The sequence below is a fragment of the Mytilus californianus genome, unplaced genomic scaffold (genome assembly GCF_021869535.1).
Source record: "Mytilus californianus isolate M0D057914Y unplaced genomic scaffold, xbMytCali1.0.p SCAF_2, whole genome shotgun sequence".
Lineage (NCBI taxonomy): Eukaryota > Metazoa > Mollusca > Bivalvia > Mytilida > Mytilidae > Mytilus > Mytilus californianus.
This window is the reverse complement of record NW_026262668.1, coordinates 94,875,360-94,895,462: the sequence shown is the minus strand read 5'-3', so window position 1 is coordinate 94,895,462 and position 20,103 is coordinate 94,875,360. Positions and strand designations below refer to the sequence as shown.

Sequence of the window (20,103 nt, the reverse complement as noted above, 5' to 3'; positions counted from 1 at the left end):
CTTACCAATCATGTGAGATGTTAGTTCAATTTTAATATATATATGTAATTGTTGCATCTTATCTGCCATGGCAACCATAAGGATTTCATGGAAAAGGAAAGATGTAATTTATTTAGCTCTGTTTTAGTCCAAGATATCTACACTAAACAGCTTGGGTGGAGTAGAGCACTATAATCTCCATGAAACATAACGAGTTATAAGGAGCATACTCATATTGTTATCAACCAATAAATAGTCAGTAAATTGGCATTGATATGATTAAATGCTTGGCTTTCCATTAAAATGAATGTAGAAAAGAAGACATGCAGTTTTATTTTTTTGACAAGGTTGTATGTCCATTTGATGTTAACAAAAAATACCCATAGAAAAAATTTGTTGGTTAAGGAGGATTTTGAAGTCCCTTCCTCCCATACCACACCCATTTAAATGGAATATCACTCATAAATTTTTATCAATTCAATTTTTTTTTAAATTTCAATTAAAAGTACATTTCCCTCCGGTAAAGTAACCTTATCCCATTATCATTTGGGTGTTATTTCATCGTGTTTTTTTTTATACATTTTATATATGATTTCACATGCAAAAGGCAAATTTTCATTTTTTCCTGTACAGGTCTATAAATTCCAATAATTTGAAGATGTTAGTTGCAATTTCAATATATTAAATTACTGTTACATCTAATCCGCCATGATAATCATAAGATTTCCACGGAAAAGGAAAGATATAAATTTATTTAGCTCTGTGTTAGTCCAAGATATCTACACATTAAACAGCTTGGGTGGAGTAGAGCATTATAAACTGCATGAATTATAACCAGTTATATGGAGCATATTCCTATTGTTATCAACCTATAAATAGTCAGTAATTTGGCATTGACACGATTTACTGCTTGGCATTTAAATGAATGTAGAAGAGTAGGCGTGCAGTTTTATTTTTCACCATGGTTGTATGTCCATTTGATGTTCACAAAAATTACCCAAAGAAAATTTGTTGGTTGAGGATTTTGAAGTCCCATTCTCCCATACCAGTGATGCCCAACTAAATGGAATAACCCTCATAAATTTTGAGTAATTATCGATTTGTATTTTTATTTTTTTTCAATAAAAAAAACATTAAACTAGGGTAAAGTAACCTAGGCCTATTATCATTTAGTTGTTACATTAACATGCCTTTGTGACTTTCTATATATGACTTCTTAAATAAAGAGATATAGTCTATATCTTTTTCCCCGTTTTATTTCTGATTTGCAGATTTTTTTTATACAGGGTTTTCTAATTTCAAATTTCACATGCAAAAGGCAAATTTTCAGACTGAAAATAAAATTATTTGCAACTTTTTTCTGTACAGGCCAATAAATACCAATAATTTGAAGATGTTAGTTGTAATTTCGATATAAATACTGTTACATCTAATCTGCCATGATAATCATAAGATTTCCACGGAAAAGGAAAGATGTAATTTATTTAGCTCTGTTTTAGTCCAAGATATCTACACTAAACAGCTTGGGTGGAGTAGAGCATTGGGACTGCAACAGTTCTAATCAGTAATAAAAAAACATTCAGATTGGCAAGGTAAGAAGTCCAAGCAGATATTTCATGAGTGAAATTGTGGCAAATAATTTTTTCTCTGTGTTAGTATCACATCACTCACACACAAAAACAAACAGATGAAAAATATGCATTTTAGTATTTAGACATTCTTAAGGTGTTCCATGAAACCCTGTGCCTCGCCTGTGATTGCTGCTGTCAGTGTAAAAGTGTAATGTTGACTTAAAAAGCAAGTCCATTTATCAGTAAAATACAGAATTAAAAAAAAAAAAATCAAACTTTTTTTTTAGATGCTATTTCTTGGTCTTAAAGATTAGCTTCTGTCCCAAGTTTCATAACAATTCATGAAGGTTTACAAATTTAGCATGTCAAAAAAATTTAATCCCAGACTGTCTGTAACTTCATTTATCAGAAAAATACTAAAAATGAAAAATATATATTTTCAAAGGTTAGCTTCAGACATTATGTCTTAATCATTAAAAAGCTTCTGCCAAAGTTTCATAACACTCTGTGAAAGTTTGACAAAGTAATTGATGTGAAACAAACTTTAACCCTAGACTGTATCTACTTGTTAACTGTTAAAAAAAAAATTGTATCTACTTGTTAACTGTAAAAAACAAATAAGTCCAGTAAATAGCGGGAAAATGAAAATAAATATTTCCAAAAATTTGCTCTTGATACTGTATTTTGGTCATAAACAAGCTTCTGTCCAGATTTCATAAAATTCCATGTAGGTTTGACATTATTAATGTCTAAAAAAAAACTTTTACCTCAGACTAAATCTGAATGTTAACTGTAAAAAAAAAATAAAAAAAATCCATTTATCAGTAAGATATGGAAAAATGAAAATAAATATTTTTTAAATTTTGCTCTGGATTTTGCTATTTTGGACATAAACAAGCTTCTGTCAAAATTTCATAAAATTCAATGAAGGTTTGACAAAGTTATAGATAACTAAATATTTAACCTCAGACTCAATCTGAATGTTAACTGTAAATAAAATGCTCCGCTGGGCGCAGCTTGATACGACCACAGAGGTTGAACCCTGAACAGTTGGGGCAAGTATGGACACAACATTCAAGCTTGATACAGCACTGAATTTGGATTCTGATTAAATATTTGACACAGCATATATGCTGCATAGGTTTCTGACACAGAATGAATGTGGTCTAAGAACTTAATTTTTTTTAATTTACCTATTCAAACCATATCATTATTATTTGCTTTTATATATAAATCAGAAATAACCAATTATAAAATGGAAAATTTTAAAGAAAAAAAAAATCCCTCCCCCAAATTTTTTTAACCCCCTTATGATTCAAACTCAATCCCAGCCTTCCCTTTGTGGTATGGTACCTTGCAGCACAATTTCAGAGAGATCCATACACTTGAACACAAGTTATTGTATAGAAACTAGAAAAATGCATGTTTTTAGGCCCCAAATTCCTAATCATCAAGGGGAATTACCCCCAAACTCAAACCCAGCTTTCCCTTTGTGATATGGAACCTTGTAGTACAATTTCATAAAGATCCATACACTTACACGCAAATTATTGTCTGGAAACTAGAAAAATGCTTGTTTTTTGCCCCTTTTTTGCCCCTAATTCCTAAAATTTTGAGGAAATTACCCCCAAAATCAATCCCAGCCTTCCCTTTGTGGTTTGGTACCTTGCAGTACAATTTCAGAGAGATCCATAAACTTGAACACAAGTTATTGTCTGGAAACTAGAAAAATGCTTATTTTGGCCCCTACTTCCTAAAATTTTGAGGCAATTACCCCCAAAATCAATCCCAGCATTCCCTTTGTGATATGGAACCTTGTGGTACAATGTCAGAGAGATCCATACACTAACACACAAGTTATGTCTGGAAGTTACAAAAATGCTTATTTTTGGCCTCTTATTCCTTAACTGTTGGTACCATAACTCCCAAAATCAATCCCAACCTTCCTTTTGGGGTATTGAACCTTATGGTAAAATTTCATAGAGATCCATTCACTAAAACTAAAGTTAGAGTGCGAAAACCAATGTGTCTTCGGACGACGACGACGATGCCAACATCATACCAATATACGACCAAATTTTGCGGTCGTATAAAAAATAAACAAGTCTATTTATCAGTTAACCACAGATTGAACCTTAATGTTGACCCTGCCGACGATTGAATCTAGGATCGCTTTGTCTCGCTTTTGTGGAAAAAATAGCAGGCTCGACAAAAAGCCTTCTCTTTCATTTCTTTCTTTCTACACATTTTTCTGTTGAGATTTTTCTTATTCACTACTATTTTTAAGATATGGAACAATTATTTGCGCTAGTAATTATTTCTATATAAGTCATGGCGGCCATGTCGATTGATTGATCAATGTTTACATCACACACTAAAATCTGAAGAAACTTAGGATCCTTCATGTCAAGTTTGGTTCAAATTTGACAGTAGTTTCAGAGGCAAGGAACATTCAATATTTTTATTTAGTTCAATTTCAACATATATACTTGTTTACATTTAATCTGCCATGATAACCATAAGATTTCCACGGAAAAGGAAAGATGTAATTTATTTAGCTCTGTGTTAGTCCAAGATATCTACCCACTAAACAGCTTGGGTGGAGGAGAGCATTGTAAACTGTAAAAAAAAACTGAGTCCATTTATCAGTAAGCTACGGAAAAATGAAAATAAATTTGACAGTAGTGTCAGAGGCAAGGAACATTCAATATTTTTTATTATGTATTTGTTCAATTTCAACATACCGTATTTTCTGGAAAATAAAACGCACGGCCGTTTTTTGGGGAAAGGAGTGTTTCTTTCCTTAAATAAAATGCACCTGAATATAAAGCGCACCCCGATGAAAACGTACATGTGTTCTACTGACCTTAGTATAATGAATGTTCACTTGTTTTTGTAACTCACACTAACATGTTTCGTTTCTATTTTCACACTGGTGAGAAAGTTGAAAGGCATTTTGTACATATTTATTTGTTTCATATTAAAATAAATAAATGTGGAATGTGTCCATGGGACACAGATGATGCCCCCTCTTGCATATCATATAAAGTTGTAAAGGGACATAACTGAAGAGCAGGAAAAGTGACGCTACCCAAATTTGTACTTGATCTGAGTTTTGTGGTAATAAGTATTGTGTATAAGTTTCATAACATTTGGTTGAGACAAACTTAAATTAGTGAACAGAAACTTTGTAAAGGGGCATAATTCTAGAACAGTAAAAGTGACACCACCAAAATTCAAACTTGTTCTGTACTTTGTGGTAATAAGCATTGTGTATAAGTTTCATAACATTTGGTTGAGGCTAACTTAAGTTAGAGAATGGAAACGAAAAATTCAGCAATTTTTCCATTTGTTAAGGGGCATAACTCCAGGACGGTTAAAGTGATGCCACTAAAATTCAAACTTGATCTGTGTTTTGTGGTAATAAGCATTATGTACAAGTTTAATAACATTTGGTTGAGGCAAACTAAAGTTAGAGAACGGAAAGGGCATAACTCTAGAACAGTTAAAGTGAGGCAACCAAAATTCAAACTTGATCTGTGTTTTGTGGTAATAAACATTGTGTAGAAGTTTCATAACATTTGGTTGAGGCAAACTTGAGATGGACAAGGGTAAAACTTAATGCACCCTACGCTATGGCGGGGGCATAAAAATGTTAATAAAATTATTATACTTTTCTTATTGTTTTAATGACGCCAGATTCATTAGTTGTTGTTTTTTGTCAACCATTGCAATGTGTTGACAGCGTGTATGTCCATTGAACAGTTGTGACCTTGTTGTTTTGATTAAAATTAGTTCGGTGTTGATTGCTCGTTAATTGTTTGAATTGGGATCAAGTATTTTAATCATTCTTGAAAATGTATTCATTAAAGGTCACTCAAGCCATAAAACTGCCATTGTTTACCTTGATTATTACGTAAGTACCTGTAGCCACATGTTAACTGGTCACCCATGTCGGGAAAAAAATTTATCAAATTAAATTTGAAGAATTTTATTGTTGTCTATAAAATAAAAGTTTAAAGTTTATTAGCTCCAAATATTTTTCAATTTAAACTTGGTTGAAAACTACGAACAAAACCATTCAGTTTCTGCAAGTCATCGTCTATTTTTAACTGAAAGTGAGATGGACCACGGAAAGGGGAATTCAAATAAGACCGCCATATATAAATGTCTTAGCATATTAAATTATGAAAATTAATATTCTTTTTTTTATTTCATACATCTGATAATATGTGGTTACAATATTTCATAAAGCTATATTATTATGAAACACAATCAAACAACAAGCAGTTACTCCTCAATAGTATATCCTGTATGGTACCTCTTTTCAAACACACTTATCTTTCTTTGTTTATGAAACACTTCCAAGGGTTCATTTCAGCACATGGTTATCACCTTTGTCATTAAAAGAGACTTGGAATATTGGAAAGAAACACAATCACTTCCTTTATTATTCCATTAGATTTTATTTAAAAACACATTAAAACAACAAACAATGAAAGAACCTTAGTGAGCGCGCTCACATACCCCACGTTCCCACATTGTCACTGGGGAAATAAAATAACTGTTAGAAAAATAAATTGTATAAGAAAAAAAAATTGAATCATAATTTCCTGTTGATATGCACATCTACATAGTATGTCCTTATTATCTACAAAGTTTCATGAAATTCTGTTGTGTGGTTTGAGAGGAGTTGCGATGACAAAAGGTTGCAGTAGTATATAAGGCAAATAAGTTCAAAGGGGCGTAACTCCTAGAAAAAAAATTGAATCATAATTTCCAGTCGATATGCACAACTGCATAGTATGTCCTTATTATCTAAAAAGTTTCATAAAATTCTGTTGTGTGGTTTCAGAGGAGTTGCGATGACAAACTGTTGCAGAGGTATATTGAAGCAAATAAGTTCAAAGGAGCGTAACTCCTAGAAAAAAAATTGAATCGTAATTTCCTGTCGATATGCACATCTACTTAGTATGTCCTTATTATCTCAAAAGGTTTTATGAAATTCTATTGTGTGGTTTGAGAGGAGTTGCGATGACAAAAGGTTGCAGTAGTATATTGGGCAAATAAGTTCAAAGGGGCGTAACTCCTGGAAAAAAAATTGAATCGTAATTTCCTGTCGATATGCACAACTGCATAGTATGTCCTTATTATCTAAAAAGGTTTCGTGAAATTCTGTTGTGTGGTTTGAGAGGAGTTGCGATGACAAGAAACAGGACTGACGGACGGACAGACGGGTCAAAAACATTATACCCATCGCAACTTGTTGCGTGGGGTATAATTACATCTTTATGGTAAATACACAATCTCATGTATGGTACCTCTTTAAAACACGGTTATCTTTCTTTGTTTATGTAATGAACACATGGTTATCAACTTCGTTAAGACCAACAATAAAATAAATAACAAACGATAAAGTAAATATATTTATTCATAACAAAATATGCCAGATGAACAATTTATCAAGTCACTGCAAGCACTTGACAATCTTCTGACGGTCTCCATAAAAAAAATCAAAGATATTTTTTTTCACGCTTGCCCTGAAACACTGAAAAAAATACATACATAAAGCGCACATGAGCATAACACGCGGGGAAAAAGACAGAGAAAAGAAGCCAAGGTTTTTTTAACAAATTTAACGGTATATACTTGTTTACATCTAATCTGCCATGATAACCATAAGATTTCCACGGAAAAGGAAAGATGTAATTCATTTAGCTCTTTGTTAGTCCAAGATATCTACCCATTAAACAGCTTGGGTGGAGTAGAGCATTGTAAACTGTAACAGTTCTAATTGGGAATAAGGAATATTCAGATTGGAAAGGGATTGAATGTGAAGGTAAGAAGCCCAAGCAGATATATATCAAAATTTACATATGCCCTGTCTGATGGAAACAAAGAACATAAGAAAATATCATTCTGAAACTTAAGGCTCCTAGGAACCTGATCAGCTCATTTGGCAAAAGAATGTCATATTGATAGGTTTTTTTCCACAATTTTGCCAACAAATTTTCCTTCCAGGTAAAAAAAAACCATTTTTCAAATATAAAGTTTTCAGGTGCACTTAATTTGACATGGCCACTAATGTAGTGATAGTATCATATTTCTCATACATATATATATTTACAAAAATCAGGATAAAAATAGCATATTTTTACAATACCTTATAAGTGTGCCCCTTTGCCTTTTTTACTTGAAAGAATATTCTCTGTTAGATAGTTCTTATTTAGTTCTATTTTCAAGATATAAAACAATTGTCTGCATTTACTCCTGGTGGCCATGTTGGTTGATTGATCAAAGTAACAAAAAGTTGGGTTTGAATAGTTTTAGAGGTAGGAACAATAAGTACAATTTCAATTTACATGCATATACTTGTTACATCTTATCTGCCATGATAATCGTAAGATTTCCACGGAAAAGGAAAGATGCAATTCATCTAGCTCTGTGTTAGTCCAAGATATCTACAAATTAAACAGCTTGGGTGGAGTAGAGCATTGTAAACTGTAACAGTTCTAATCAGCAATAAGGAACATGTTCATATTATCACACTGGCAAGAGATCAAATGTGCAGGAAAAAAATCTCAAGCAGATATATTATAATTGACATATGACCGGTCTGATATACTTGAGGATGCTTGTCCGACTCATAGAATCTATAACTTTATTTAGAAGAACCTTCAATTTGAGTGTTTGACAAATAAAATTATTGTTCCACATGTAGTCTATAATTACTCAAAGATGAGTTACCTGTGATATTTCTTCAGGGGTGGTTACTTGTTTTGACATTGATTTGAGGTGAGCCACTGCAGCATCTACAGCCATCATAACTCCTGTTAAAAATATTCACATTCATTAAAAAAAAAAATGTTCATATATGTAATATACTTATATTTTGCATTTAAAATGAAACCATCTACTGATAGAAAAATGTTCATATGACATGGCAGAAGAATATACAATTACACTAATAAACTAGAAGCTCTAAAGAGCCTGTGTCGCTCTGACACCTGCATATTTAACAATGGCCACTTTTTAGTAAAAATCATCATTGAAGGGGAATATCTCTATTAAGAGCTAACTGAAAATTTCAGTCACGTGGCATATTTGTAGATCTTATCCTGCTGATAATTTTTCCTGTTCAAAGTTTCTATTTATCTATTATAGTTTTCAAACTAAATAAGAAAAAAACGTTAAAAATTATCATGAAAGGGCAATAACTCCAATAATGAGTCGACTGAATTTTGGCCATTATGGCTTATTTGTGGATCTTGTCTAGCTGATCACTTGTAAAAAAATGTTAAAATCGTCATTATAAGCGAATCACTCTAATTAGGAGACGACTGAAGATGGCAGCCATGTTGATTTATTTGTAGCTTTTGTCTTGCTGATCATTTTTGCTAATCAAAGTTTCTATCTATCTACTTAAAACAAGGAATTAATTGAATCTGGAATAATTATATATTATGGAATATGAAATGATTTTGTGTATGTTGTTCTAAGCCTTAGTTATAAAATAAAATTCACAAACAGTGATGACTATTATGAAGTTATTACCAAAAATTATTATCTTCAAATTGTCATGCAAATATATGATTAAGTCTGTAATTGATGATGATCTAACCCCAAGCATGGCCAACCCTTAGTTGGAATTAATGAAATATATTATTACAGTTCAACTAACCCTTAGCCATGCGTGCATGGCTAACCCCCTTAGTTGGACTAAATGAAATATATCATTATTATTGAACTAACTCTTAGCCATGCGTGCATGGCTAACCCCCTTAGTTGGACTATATAAAATATGACATTATTGTTGAACTAACCCTTAGCCATGCATGCATGGCTAACCCCCTTAGTTGGACTAAATGAAATATATCATTATTATTGAACTAACCCTTAGCCATGCGTCCATGGCTAACCCCCTTAGTTGGACTATATAAAATATGACATTATTGTTGAACTAACCCTTAGCCATGCGTGCATGGCTAACCCCCTTAGTTGGACTTCAAAATTTTTTTGGGGTAAAAATTCAAAAAAAAAAAAAAAATTGAATTTAAATGCAAAATTACCCAAAAAATAAAATTTTGATAAAATTCAAAAAAAAAAAAAAAAAAAAAAATTTCAAAAATTTGAAGAAAAAAATAATTTTTGGCAAAAGTCACCCATTTTTTTTTTTTTTTTGGCAAAAGAAAAATAAAAACAAATTTTGGCAAAATCCCCCCTAATTTTTTTTTATCAAAAATTTCCCCCAAAAAAGTCACCTTAGACATGCATGGTTGCCTGCTAACCTATATTTTCACATGAGTGACTTACCTTTATCCAACCAGTAGATTAATTTCTAGATGACTCCAATCTATGCATACCTTACTTGTTCTGTATTTTTTACAAATGATGAACTTTGTTGGATGCACAATTTTAAATACATCATTGCTGTAGTTATAATGTGTTTGTAAATTGAATACTAATTTTAACCTTTATCTCTGCTACTAAATACTTTGTAGTGCTAATTTTTCAACTAAATGCATGTTTTCTATGTTTCTATATCTGCCTTATTTTGCTTTGCATGCCTTGCTCACATATACTGTATAATGCATCACACTTGTAATCCTCTATGCACCTTTTGACTATTAATCATCCTCTGTAGCATGCTTATCTGCTTGTAACATAGCTTCAAGGTGAGTGGTGTTGTATGATCTGACATATTAGTCATTAACCAGGCAACCTCAGTACAGGGGACCTGGAGGTCCAGATAAGGGGGCATATTTACAATGTGTGAATGAAAGATAATTGTCCTTTAATTTATATAATACTATTTTGAAAAACTGGACACCATTTAAAGCATGAATTAATTCATGAAGCTACTTTTTTTATGTGACACGTAAATCTTCCAAAATACTGGGTTTCATACAAACATAAGATGGGGTATGATTGCCAATGAGACAACATCTCCACCAGTGAACAAATGACTAAGAAGTAAAATATAGCTAGGTAATCAACATAGTTTCTGGATCTAAACCTTCTCTCTTCTTAACCTGGGACAGTTGTGTAACAGTTAAACGTAAGAAGTAAACAGTAAGAATAAGCTGAAAAGAGCTGCACTCATCCAATTGATACAAAGCACATTAAAGACCTAACAAATACTCAAAAGTCACAAAGTACAGTTCTGAGAGTACTCTGTTACTCAGCTCTGTCAAATCCAATATCAACTTATAACAAATCCATGTTTTTCAAAATCAGAATATAAACTCTGCTAAAATTTATAAACTTTATAAGATATCTTTTTAAATAAATAAGATATCGTATATAGTTTATGAGATATCTTTTAAAACATACTTTATGAGATATGTTGTAACGTATATATGATATCTTTTATTACTTTATTCTATATGTTATTAACTTTATAAGATATGCTATATTATTGGCTTATCAGATATCTTAATTAATTAATCAAATGCCTGATTTAGTAAAGAAGATATCTTATTTAATTTATATGCTTTCTAATTTAGTTAAAAAGATATCTTCTTCAGTTAAAAATATATCTTATTTAGTTAAAGAGATATAATTTTAATTTTGTAAGATATCTTGAAATTGAATAAAAAAATCTTATTTAGTTAAAGAGAGATATATTTTTAACTTTATAAGATATCTTGAAAATTGAATAAATATAAAAACAGCTTGCCATAGATATATCTTTATTGTTTTTTGAGGAACTAATTTTAATTAATGATCATACCTAAATAAGTTTAAAGTGAATAGTAACACTATTCATCAATTACAATTTACATGCTAAGAAACAACAATATGCAAATTGATAATGAAATACATGTATTTTATTATGACATACATATACATGTCATAAAAATATAATTATTTTAAGATTGACAGTATTGTCAACATGAATCATATTTGGAAATTAAGGAACTGAGGTTTCCAAACATCAATTATTTACACCTTCATATTACACTATCAGTATACTCATTAACAATAAGAACAAACAAACTTTCATTTCAAGTATCTTTTTTGATTCAGAATATAAAAAACATGAAACATGAGACTCTGGGATTTTATTGACTTTAAGGATGTATTTAGATCAGGTTTAAGAATTTCTGTCAGATGTTTGGACTCCTTGCTTTTTTTCCTATAATACAGGGTAAAATAGTTTTCCCCATACCACCCATTTTTCCTTTTATACAAGACTTCAATAGGTCTGAAAAGATCATTTACCAAAATTAAAGCAGATTCTAGATTTCTTTTCTTTCTATTTGAGACCAAAATAATACCACTGCAAATATAAGGTAATAGTACAAGTCTTTTCCCGCCATTTTTAAAAAAAATTGAATATCTTGAAAAGGAATTCCATAACCTACCAATATCCTAAGTTTGTTTTGTTCCTTATCTATGCTCTTCTGACTTATAGTATCAACTTCAATTTCTATATTTTTAATTAGCATCCTGAAGCTAGTTAAATAGCATTTGTTTTAATTTTCATTTGTTAGTGTGTTCATTTAGGGCATAACAACACACCCAAACAACACTTCATCAAACACCAATAATTAAGATTCCTTAATAGCATAAATGTAACTACTACATAACAATTGATGGTACATATATGCATATTTAACAGAATTTTAAAAACAAATAAAATGCTCCGCAGGGCGCAGCTTGATACGACCGCAGAGGTCGAACCCTGAACAGTTGGGGCAAGTATGGACACAACATTCAAGCTTGATACAGCTCTGAATTTGGATTGTGATTAAATATTTGACACAGCATAGGTTTCTGACACAGAATGAATGTGGTCTAAGAACTTAAAATTTTTTAATTGGACATTCACCTATTATGGTCCAATATCCAAAATCTAAATACATGGTTAGATTCAGCATATCAAAGAACCCCATATATTCAATTTTTGTTGAAATCAAACAAAGTTTAATTTTGGACCCCGATTTGGACCAACTTGAAAACTGGGCCCATAATCAAAAATCTAAATACATGTTTAGATTCAGCATATCAAAGAACACTAAAAATTCAATTTTTGTTAAAATCAAACTAAGTTTAATTTTGGACCCTTTGGACCTTAATGTAGACCAATTTGAAAACGGAACCAAAAATTAAGAATCTAAATACACGGTTAGGTTTCGGCATATCAAAGAACCCCAATAATTCAATTTTTGATGAAATCAAACAAAGTTAAATTTTGGACCCTTTGGACCTCAATGTGGACCAATTTAAAAACGGGGCCCAAAATCCAAAAACTTAATACACAGTTATATTCAGCATATTAAAGAACCCCAAGAATTCAAGAATAAAACCCCATTGAAATTGATCAAGAAATAAGCAATTTATAAGAAGTATCTTCTTTTGCACAATACTGTGCAATTGAATATTTCTTGCTATTGCGCAATACTGTACAATTGACAATTTCTTGCTATTGCGCAATATTGTGCTATTGGATATTTCTTGCTATTGCGCAATACTGTGCAATTGAAGATTTCTTGCTATTGCGCAATACTGTGCAATTGAAGATTTCTTGCTATTGTGCAATACTGTGCAATTGAAAATTTCTTGCTATTGCACAATACTTATTATATAAAAATTTACACATCCTTTTTGGTGTGTATCTCCTACCATATCATTATTATTTGCTTTTAAATATAAATCAGAAATAACCAACTTAAAATGGAAAATTTTAAAAGAAAAAAAAAAGGAAAAAAAGAAAGAAAAAAAAAAAATCCCCCCCCCAAAATTTTTGAACCCCCTTATGATTCATCACCCCCAAACTCAATCCCAGCCTTCCCTTTGTGGTATGGTACCTTGCAGTACAATTTCAGAGAGATCCATACACTTGAACACAAGTTATTGTCTTGAAACTAGAAAAATGCTTATTTTTGGCCCCTTTTTGGCCCCCAATTCCTAAACGTTTCAGGCAATTACCCCCGAACTCAATTCCAGCTTTCCCTTTGTGATATGAAACCTTGTAGTACAATTTCAGAAATATCCAAACACTTACACACAAGTTATTGTCATGAAACTAGAAAAATGCTTGTTTTTTGCCCCTTTTTTGGCCCCTAATTCCTAAAATTTTGAGGCAATTACCCCCAAAATCAATTACAGCCTTCCCTTTGTGATATGGAACCTTGTGGTACAATGTCAGAGAGATCCATACACTTACACACAAGTTATTGTCTGAAAGTTAAAAATGCTTATTTTTGGCCCCTTTTTGGCCCCTAATTCCTTAACTGTTGGTACCATAACCCCCAAAATCAATCCCAACCTTCCTTTCGTGGTATTGAACCTTATGGTAAAATTTCATTGAGATCCATTCACTTAAACTAAAGTTAGAGTGCGAAAACCAATGTGTCTTCGGACGACGCCGGACGACGCCAGACGACGACGACGACGACGACAACGACGACGACGACGACGCCAACGTCATACCAATATACGACCAAAAAATTTTTAATTTTTGCGGTCGTATAAAAATCAGTTAAAATTAAGTACAATTTCCTGAGATGCTTAAGGCTGGTATTTTTCACACACTATCTGCTTACCAGGGTACTTATAATTCAAAACACCTTAAATACATAACTGACAGAGAGTGGTCCCTGCTTTTGTTTCACATATCCCATTTGCCATGGAAAATACAAATGGGTGAAAGAATTACTCTACATATATTATATTACATAAAAATCTTATGTTTTCAATTATCATTCTACACACTATAAAACCTTGCATTTTATAAAAAAAATATCCTATTAAATAGAAAAATAGGTATACATATAAATGCTGTTATAAAGATGTAGATTTTGAAAAAAAATAGGTTACTATATATACAATGTAGGTTTTGAATTTTTGTTCTGATTCCATTAAAGGTGCACTAGCTGTCAAATTCATGCTCACCAATTTTACTCAAATTCTCATATCAGATTTATAACCATGTAAAACATTTATCCAAATTATAAAATGTCTAAAATAAAAAAATTTACAGGGCATGGGCTCTATAATATTTTTGTGTATTGTAGTCTTTTGCCATCTAATTAACTATCCAGTTGACCTCCGAAGGCCATATAAGCGATTTAAACATAAATATAGATATAGATAGAAAGCCAACTCATGCTAGTGCCCCTTTGAACTAGTGTAATTTGAATATGAATTAAAGTGTAATTATTATTGTTCATTAAAAAGTATTTGTGATTGTGTTAACTGTTGTGTAGACTGTTGTGTAGATTCTGAAGTAAGTAACTGTTGTGTAGACTGTTGTGTAGATTCTGAAGTAAGTAACTGTTGTGTAGACTGTTGTGTAGATTCTGAAGTAAGTAACTGTTGTGTAGATTCTGAAGTAAGTAACTGTTGAGTGGACTGTAGGGAAGAAGAGGATAGCTGTGAACAATCTAGGGTGTCTATAACTTTAATCTTTTTTGAAATTTTTTTTAAATCAGTGTTAATTTTTCTTTTGTATTTTGAAAGTAAATTTTGAACATTTTCATCCAGAACAATTGGTTTGCCATTTACATTTACATTAATTGAAATAAAAAAATCATCTTCTCTCCTCATCCTCAAATTCTTGGCCTCCATACAAAACTCCACAAACATGGTGGGCACATGGCCTTTCTTCAGATTAATATCTGAAAGAAAAATTAAAGGACATAAAAAGTGTGTTTTTTTATGTATTTTCAGTTACTACAAATTGTAAAACTAAAACTTTTTTATAGCTTATCTAATTTCCACTAAATTCTAAGCTTCATTTCTAGTTTTCTGACAGTTAATTAAATTTTTTTATTACATTAGTTGTAATGAATTACATTAATTTCCCAGTGAAGTAAAAACCAATAATTTCACATGTGAAATAAATGTGGTTATTTCACTCCTCTGACGTCATACAATATGTGTTTTCATGACGTCTCATCAAAAAAAATTGTGAATGTGTACGAAAAGATATAGTCCCTTACATTTTCTACTTTAATTTCATAAAAAACGCCATTTGTCAATGTAATAAAAAGAATAACTAATCAAAGAATTAAAATATCGAAAAATACCCTAAATAATAAGAGTTGCAGTATATAAAGAACAAGCATTCTGAGAGTATTGTATGACAATACATAGTCCCCTACCGGTTAAAAATTAATTGTACTGGAACAAAATGCTAACTTGATCTATAAATTGTCATGGTGTAAACTAAATAACAAATGTCAAATCAATATCTTCAAGCATGACGAAAAAAAAGTGTGGAAAACAGATTGTTTAAGTGAATTTTTTAAGTCCAAGGACCATAACTCTGCACAAAATCATCAAACAGAAACAAAATTCGATCTTGGTCTGTAACTTGTCATTATAAAACTAACTACCTATTATCAAATCAATATCTTCAAGCATGACGATAAAAAGTGTGGAAAACTGATTATTTGAGTGAATTTTCTAAGTCCAAGGACCATAACTCTGCACAAAATCCTCAGACTGGAACAAAATTCGAACTTGATCTGAAACTTGTCATGATAAAACAATATACCAAATATCAAATCGATATCTTCAAGCACTAAGAAAAAAAGTATGGAAAACTGATATACCAGACTGACAGACAGACATACAGACAGACAGAAGGAAGGCAAACCTAAAGTCCGTCTTGACTTCGTCGGTAGGGGACTAATAACCATATATTGTCTATATAATATAAATGCTATCTGTACTCGGCTCAAAACAGGGAGAAATGCTCGGGACAGCCTCGCTTTCTACCTGTTTCTAAGCCTTGTACAAATAAATATTTTGAGACAATGTATGGTTATTCTATATACATCATGTCAACTGTGAATTTGAGAGTAATTCTGGCCAATGGATATTATGGGAACATACAAAATTCATGGGAAATAAGTAACTTGTTTTAGCTTTCACACTATTAAGATGTATGAAATAGGCAACATATTTTATACACATATATGCACCGTCATTGGTACTACAGTTTGTTGATACCTTTTAGGCAGTTATTTTTCTCAATTGAATTGTTGCATATCATTCGTGTCAGGACCATTTTTTGCCAACCATATGGTATGGGTTTTTCTCACTGTTGAAGGCTGTACAGTTGCCTTTAAATAATATCCACTGTATTTAAACTTTTGTTGATAGTTGTCTCATTGGCAATGATACCACATCTCCTTATATTGAACATGATATCATATTTTGTAGATGTAGCATATTTTGTATACTGTGTTTTAAAATTTAAGATTGATCTGTACCAGGATGAAAAAACAGGAAGAATGTGAGGCTGTTTAAAGCAGGGTACAAATTAAATATAAATTAAAGACAATACATGATTGTTCTTTTTACACTTCAACTCTGCTCCTAAATTAGTGTTTGTGTTCGCACCAATCCTGTTGAAGTAGAAGAGGTAATTTAAAAAAATTTCAGACCTGCATTCTAAAATGATATCAAAAATAGAATTCTACAGAAACACATTATCAATTAATTTCCATGATAGAGTGTTGCTGATTATAAGTAACATTTTAAAGCAAGAGTTTCAAGATAAACAGTTGTAGTATACAATAAATGGGACATAACTCTAGAACAGTAAACGTGACACCACCAAAATTCAAACTTGATATGTGTTTTCTGCATCAGTTTCATAACATTTGGTTGAAGAAAACTTAAGTGAGAGAACAGAAACGTAAAAATCAGCAAGTTTTCCTTTTGTAGAGGGGCATAACTCTAGAACAGTAAAAGTGATGCAACCAAAATTCAAACTCGGTCTGTATTTTAAGGTAATATACATTGTGTATAAGTTTCATTACATTTGGTTAAGGCAAACTAAAGTTGTAGAGCTAAAAGAAAAAGATCAGCAATTTTTCCATTGGTAAAGGGGCATAACTCTAGAAAGGTAAAACTGATGGCATGCCACCAAAATTCATACTTGATCTGCGTTTTGTGATTGTGTATAAGTTTCATTTGTTTGAGGCAAACTTAAGATAGAGAACAGAAACAAATTTAAGGACGTACGGACGGACAAGAGTAAAACTTAATGCCCCTCCGCTATGGCGGGAGGGGGAGGAATAAAAGTCGAAAAGGATTGCAGAAAAATTTTTATATTATATTTACCCAAAAAATCATCTATTTTACTTGTGTGCTGTTCATACAATAATTCTGCTTCATCCCAATCCTCACACTCTGTTATATTCACAAATATTTTCCTGAGCTGTGCTCTCTTCTTCTCTGTCTCTATCAACCTAGATACTGTGTTGATAGAAACCGAGGAATCTACCATTCTTAAATATGAAACAATACAACCTGACTCCATTCCTTGAAGTGATCTGAAGATCTAAAAGTATATTGAAGAAAGAAATCAATACATATTTACATATTTATAAATATTCTAATACAATAATTGATTATTCGAATGATAATTGCAATGTATTAGTCTACAATGTGATAATGTCTCCTGGTTTCTAACATCTCATTTAATACCTGTTCAATAAACCAGACAGGGTACTGTAGTATAAATACATAATTGCATATCAAACATTAAGCACACTCTCCAACATTGTAGACGAGAATAGACTTCATGACAAAAATCTCTATTTTCTTGATCTTGTATTATTGATCTTTTAGTCTGTTTAGTTTCTTCGACTTATTAATAGATCTTGGCTTGCTGATAATTTTTGTGATTTAAAGTGTTTATTTTTCTATTAAAATTTAAATCATATGAGGCATAAAAGAAAACAAATGTTTCCCTCTAAATATCATAGTTTTCATGATAATAATGAAGAAAAAAAATGTTTGTCATTAATGGGCCATAACTCCTATAAGATTTTGTCTAACAGTTTTGACATATATAGACAACTGGTAGAGCTCATTATTCTGGACATATTTGTTCCTTTCAGATTTTCTCTATTTATAAATGTTCAAAAAATGATAGACATAACTTGCATTTTACCCCTTTGTTCTATTTTGAGCCATGTTAACCAACTTTGTTGGTAGGCGGGGTCTTTTAACACATTTTCTTTAACTAGATACTTAATTATGAATGTGGCCAAGTTTGGTTCAATTTGTCTCAGTAGTTTCAGGAGAAGATTTTTATAAAAGATGACAACAATTTTGAAAAATTGTGAAAAGTTGACTTTACAGGGCAATAACTCCTAAAGGGGTCAATTGACCATTTTGGTCCTTTGACTTATTTGTAGATCTAACTTTGCTGAACAATTTTGATGTTTACAGTTTATCTCTATCCATTATGATATTCAAGATAATAACCAAAAACTGCAAAATTTCCATAAAATAACCAATTTAGGGGCAGCAACCCAACAACCGGTTGTCTGATGCATCTGAAAATTTCAGTGCAGATAGATCTTGACCTGGTGAACAGATTTGCTCTAAATGCTTTTGTTTCAGAGCTATCAGCCAAAAACTGCATTTTGAATCAGACATATATTATAAGTAGGTATTTACTTTCTGAGGAACTTCCTCTTCTGGCCAGTTTTTAAAAATGCGCTGTACTTCAGTGAAAGCTTCTTCAGTGTATTCAGCTACCGACAACACCGTGCCTAGTCCTTCTTTGCTGTAATTCTGAAACAAAACAAATCATTATCTTTTGTTATTTTTTATTTTAAAAAATTTGAACCAAATATTCTACTTGTTTTGCCTCTTGAGCTCTTAAATTTTAAGTGTCAGTGTCTCTCTCACAGTCTGTTTTTGTTAATTTTTGTGCTTTGAAAAATTAAACAAATGTAAAAAATCTTTTCCAGGTGAAAAAAACTGTTGTAAACCTAAAAACCTGCCCAGTTTCTAAGCAAAATACAAGACAGTTTTCTTATGTTGACCTGATATTGTATATATGTCACGATTTGTGTTCAAAATGACATCACTTCCATCACAGAATAAACTGCTTCGCTGAGCGCAGCTGGATACACCCGCAGAGGTCCAACCCTGAACAGTTGGTGCAAAAATGGACACAATATTCAAGCTTGATACAGGTCTGAATTTAGATTGTATTAAATATTTGACATATTATAGGTTTCTGAATAAATGTAGTCAAAGAACTTGAAATTGGATATATGAATTGAATTTATATTCAATTAAAGATTTCTTGCTGTTGTGCAATACACTGTGCTGTTGCGCAATACTTAGTAAATCTGTTGTCAGACTATAAACAAATAAAGTTCAATTAATTCTCAATGTCATATTAGAAATTTATGAAAATGTAAAGGGAGCTTACATAAATAGATATAAACAATTCACCAAAGTTTCATGAGAATTGCTGACAGCATTTTTCAGTTATTGTCCGAAAACTGGAAAATCCCCCCTTTTTTAATTGAATAAAACCCCATAACTCGGAAACATGAAATCTAAAATATAGAAAAAAAAAAGGGAGCTCATGTCAATAGATATTAACAATTCACCAAAGTTTCATACGAACTGCTGAAAGCATTTTTGATTTTTTGTCCGAAAACTGGAAAATCCCCATTTTTTTATGAATAAAACCCTGTAACTCGGAAACGTAACATCTAAAATGTATAAAAATCAAAAGGGAGCTCATGTCAATAGATATAAACAATTCACCACAATTTCTTGC

The 20,103-nt window shown here is 31.5% G+C and overlaps 1 protein-coding gene and 1 long non-coding RNA gene across 3 annotated transcripts in view; one reads left to right on the top strand and one right to left on the bottom strand.

Moving 5' to 3' along the window:
• The window catches only part of LOC127730439 (heat shock protein 60A-like), a 100,177-nt gene that overhangs the window by 26,786 nt on the left and 53,288 nt on the right, over window positions 1-20,103 (bottom strand). For both annotated transcript variants that reach the window (XM_052238860.1, XM_052238859.1), the window contains exon 4: window positions 8,298-8,380. In XM_052238860.1, the coding sequence (XP_052094820.1) occupies window positions 8,298-8,380 (83 nt within the window). The remainder of the gene's footprint in view (window positions 1-8,297; window positions 8,381-20,103) is intronic.
• LOC127730462 (uncharacterized) overlaps window positions 1-20,103 on the top strand; it is an 85,867-nt gene that overhangs the window by 20,994 nt on the left and 44,770 nt on the right. The window lies entirely within an intron of this gene.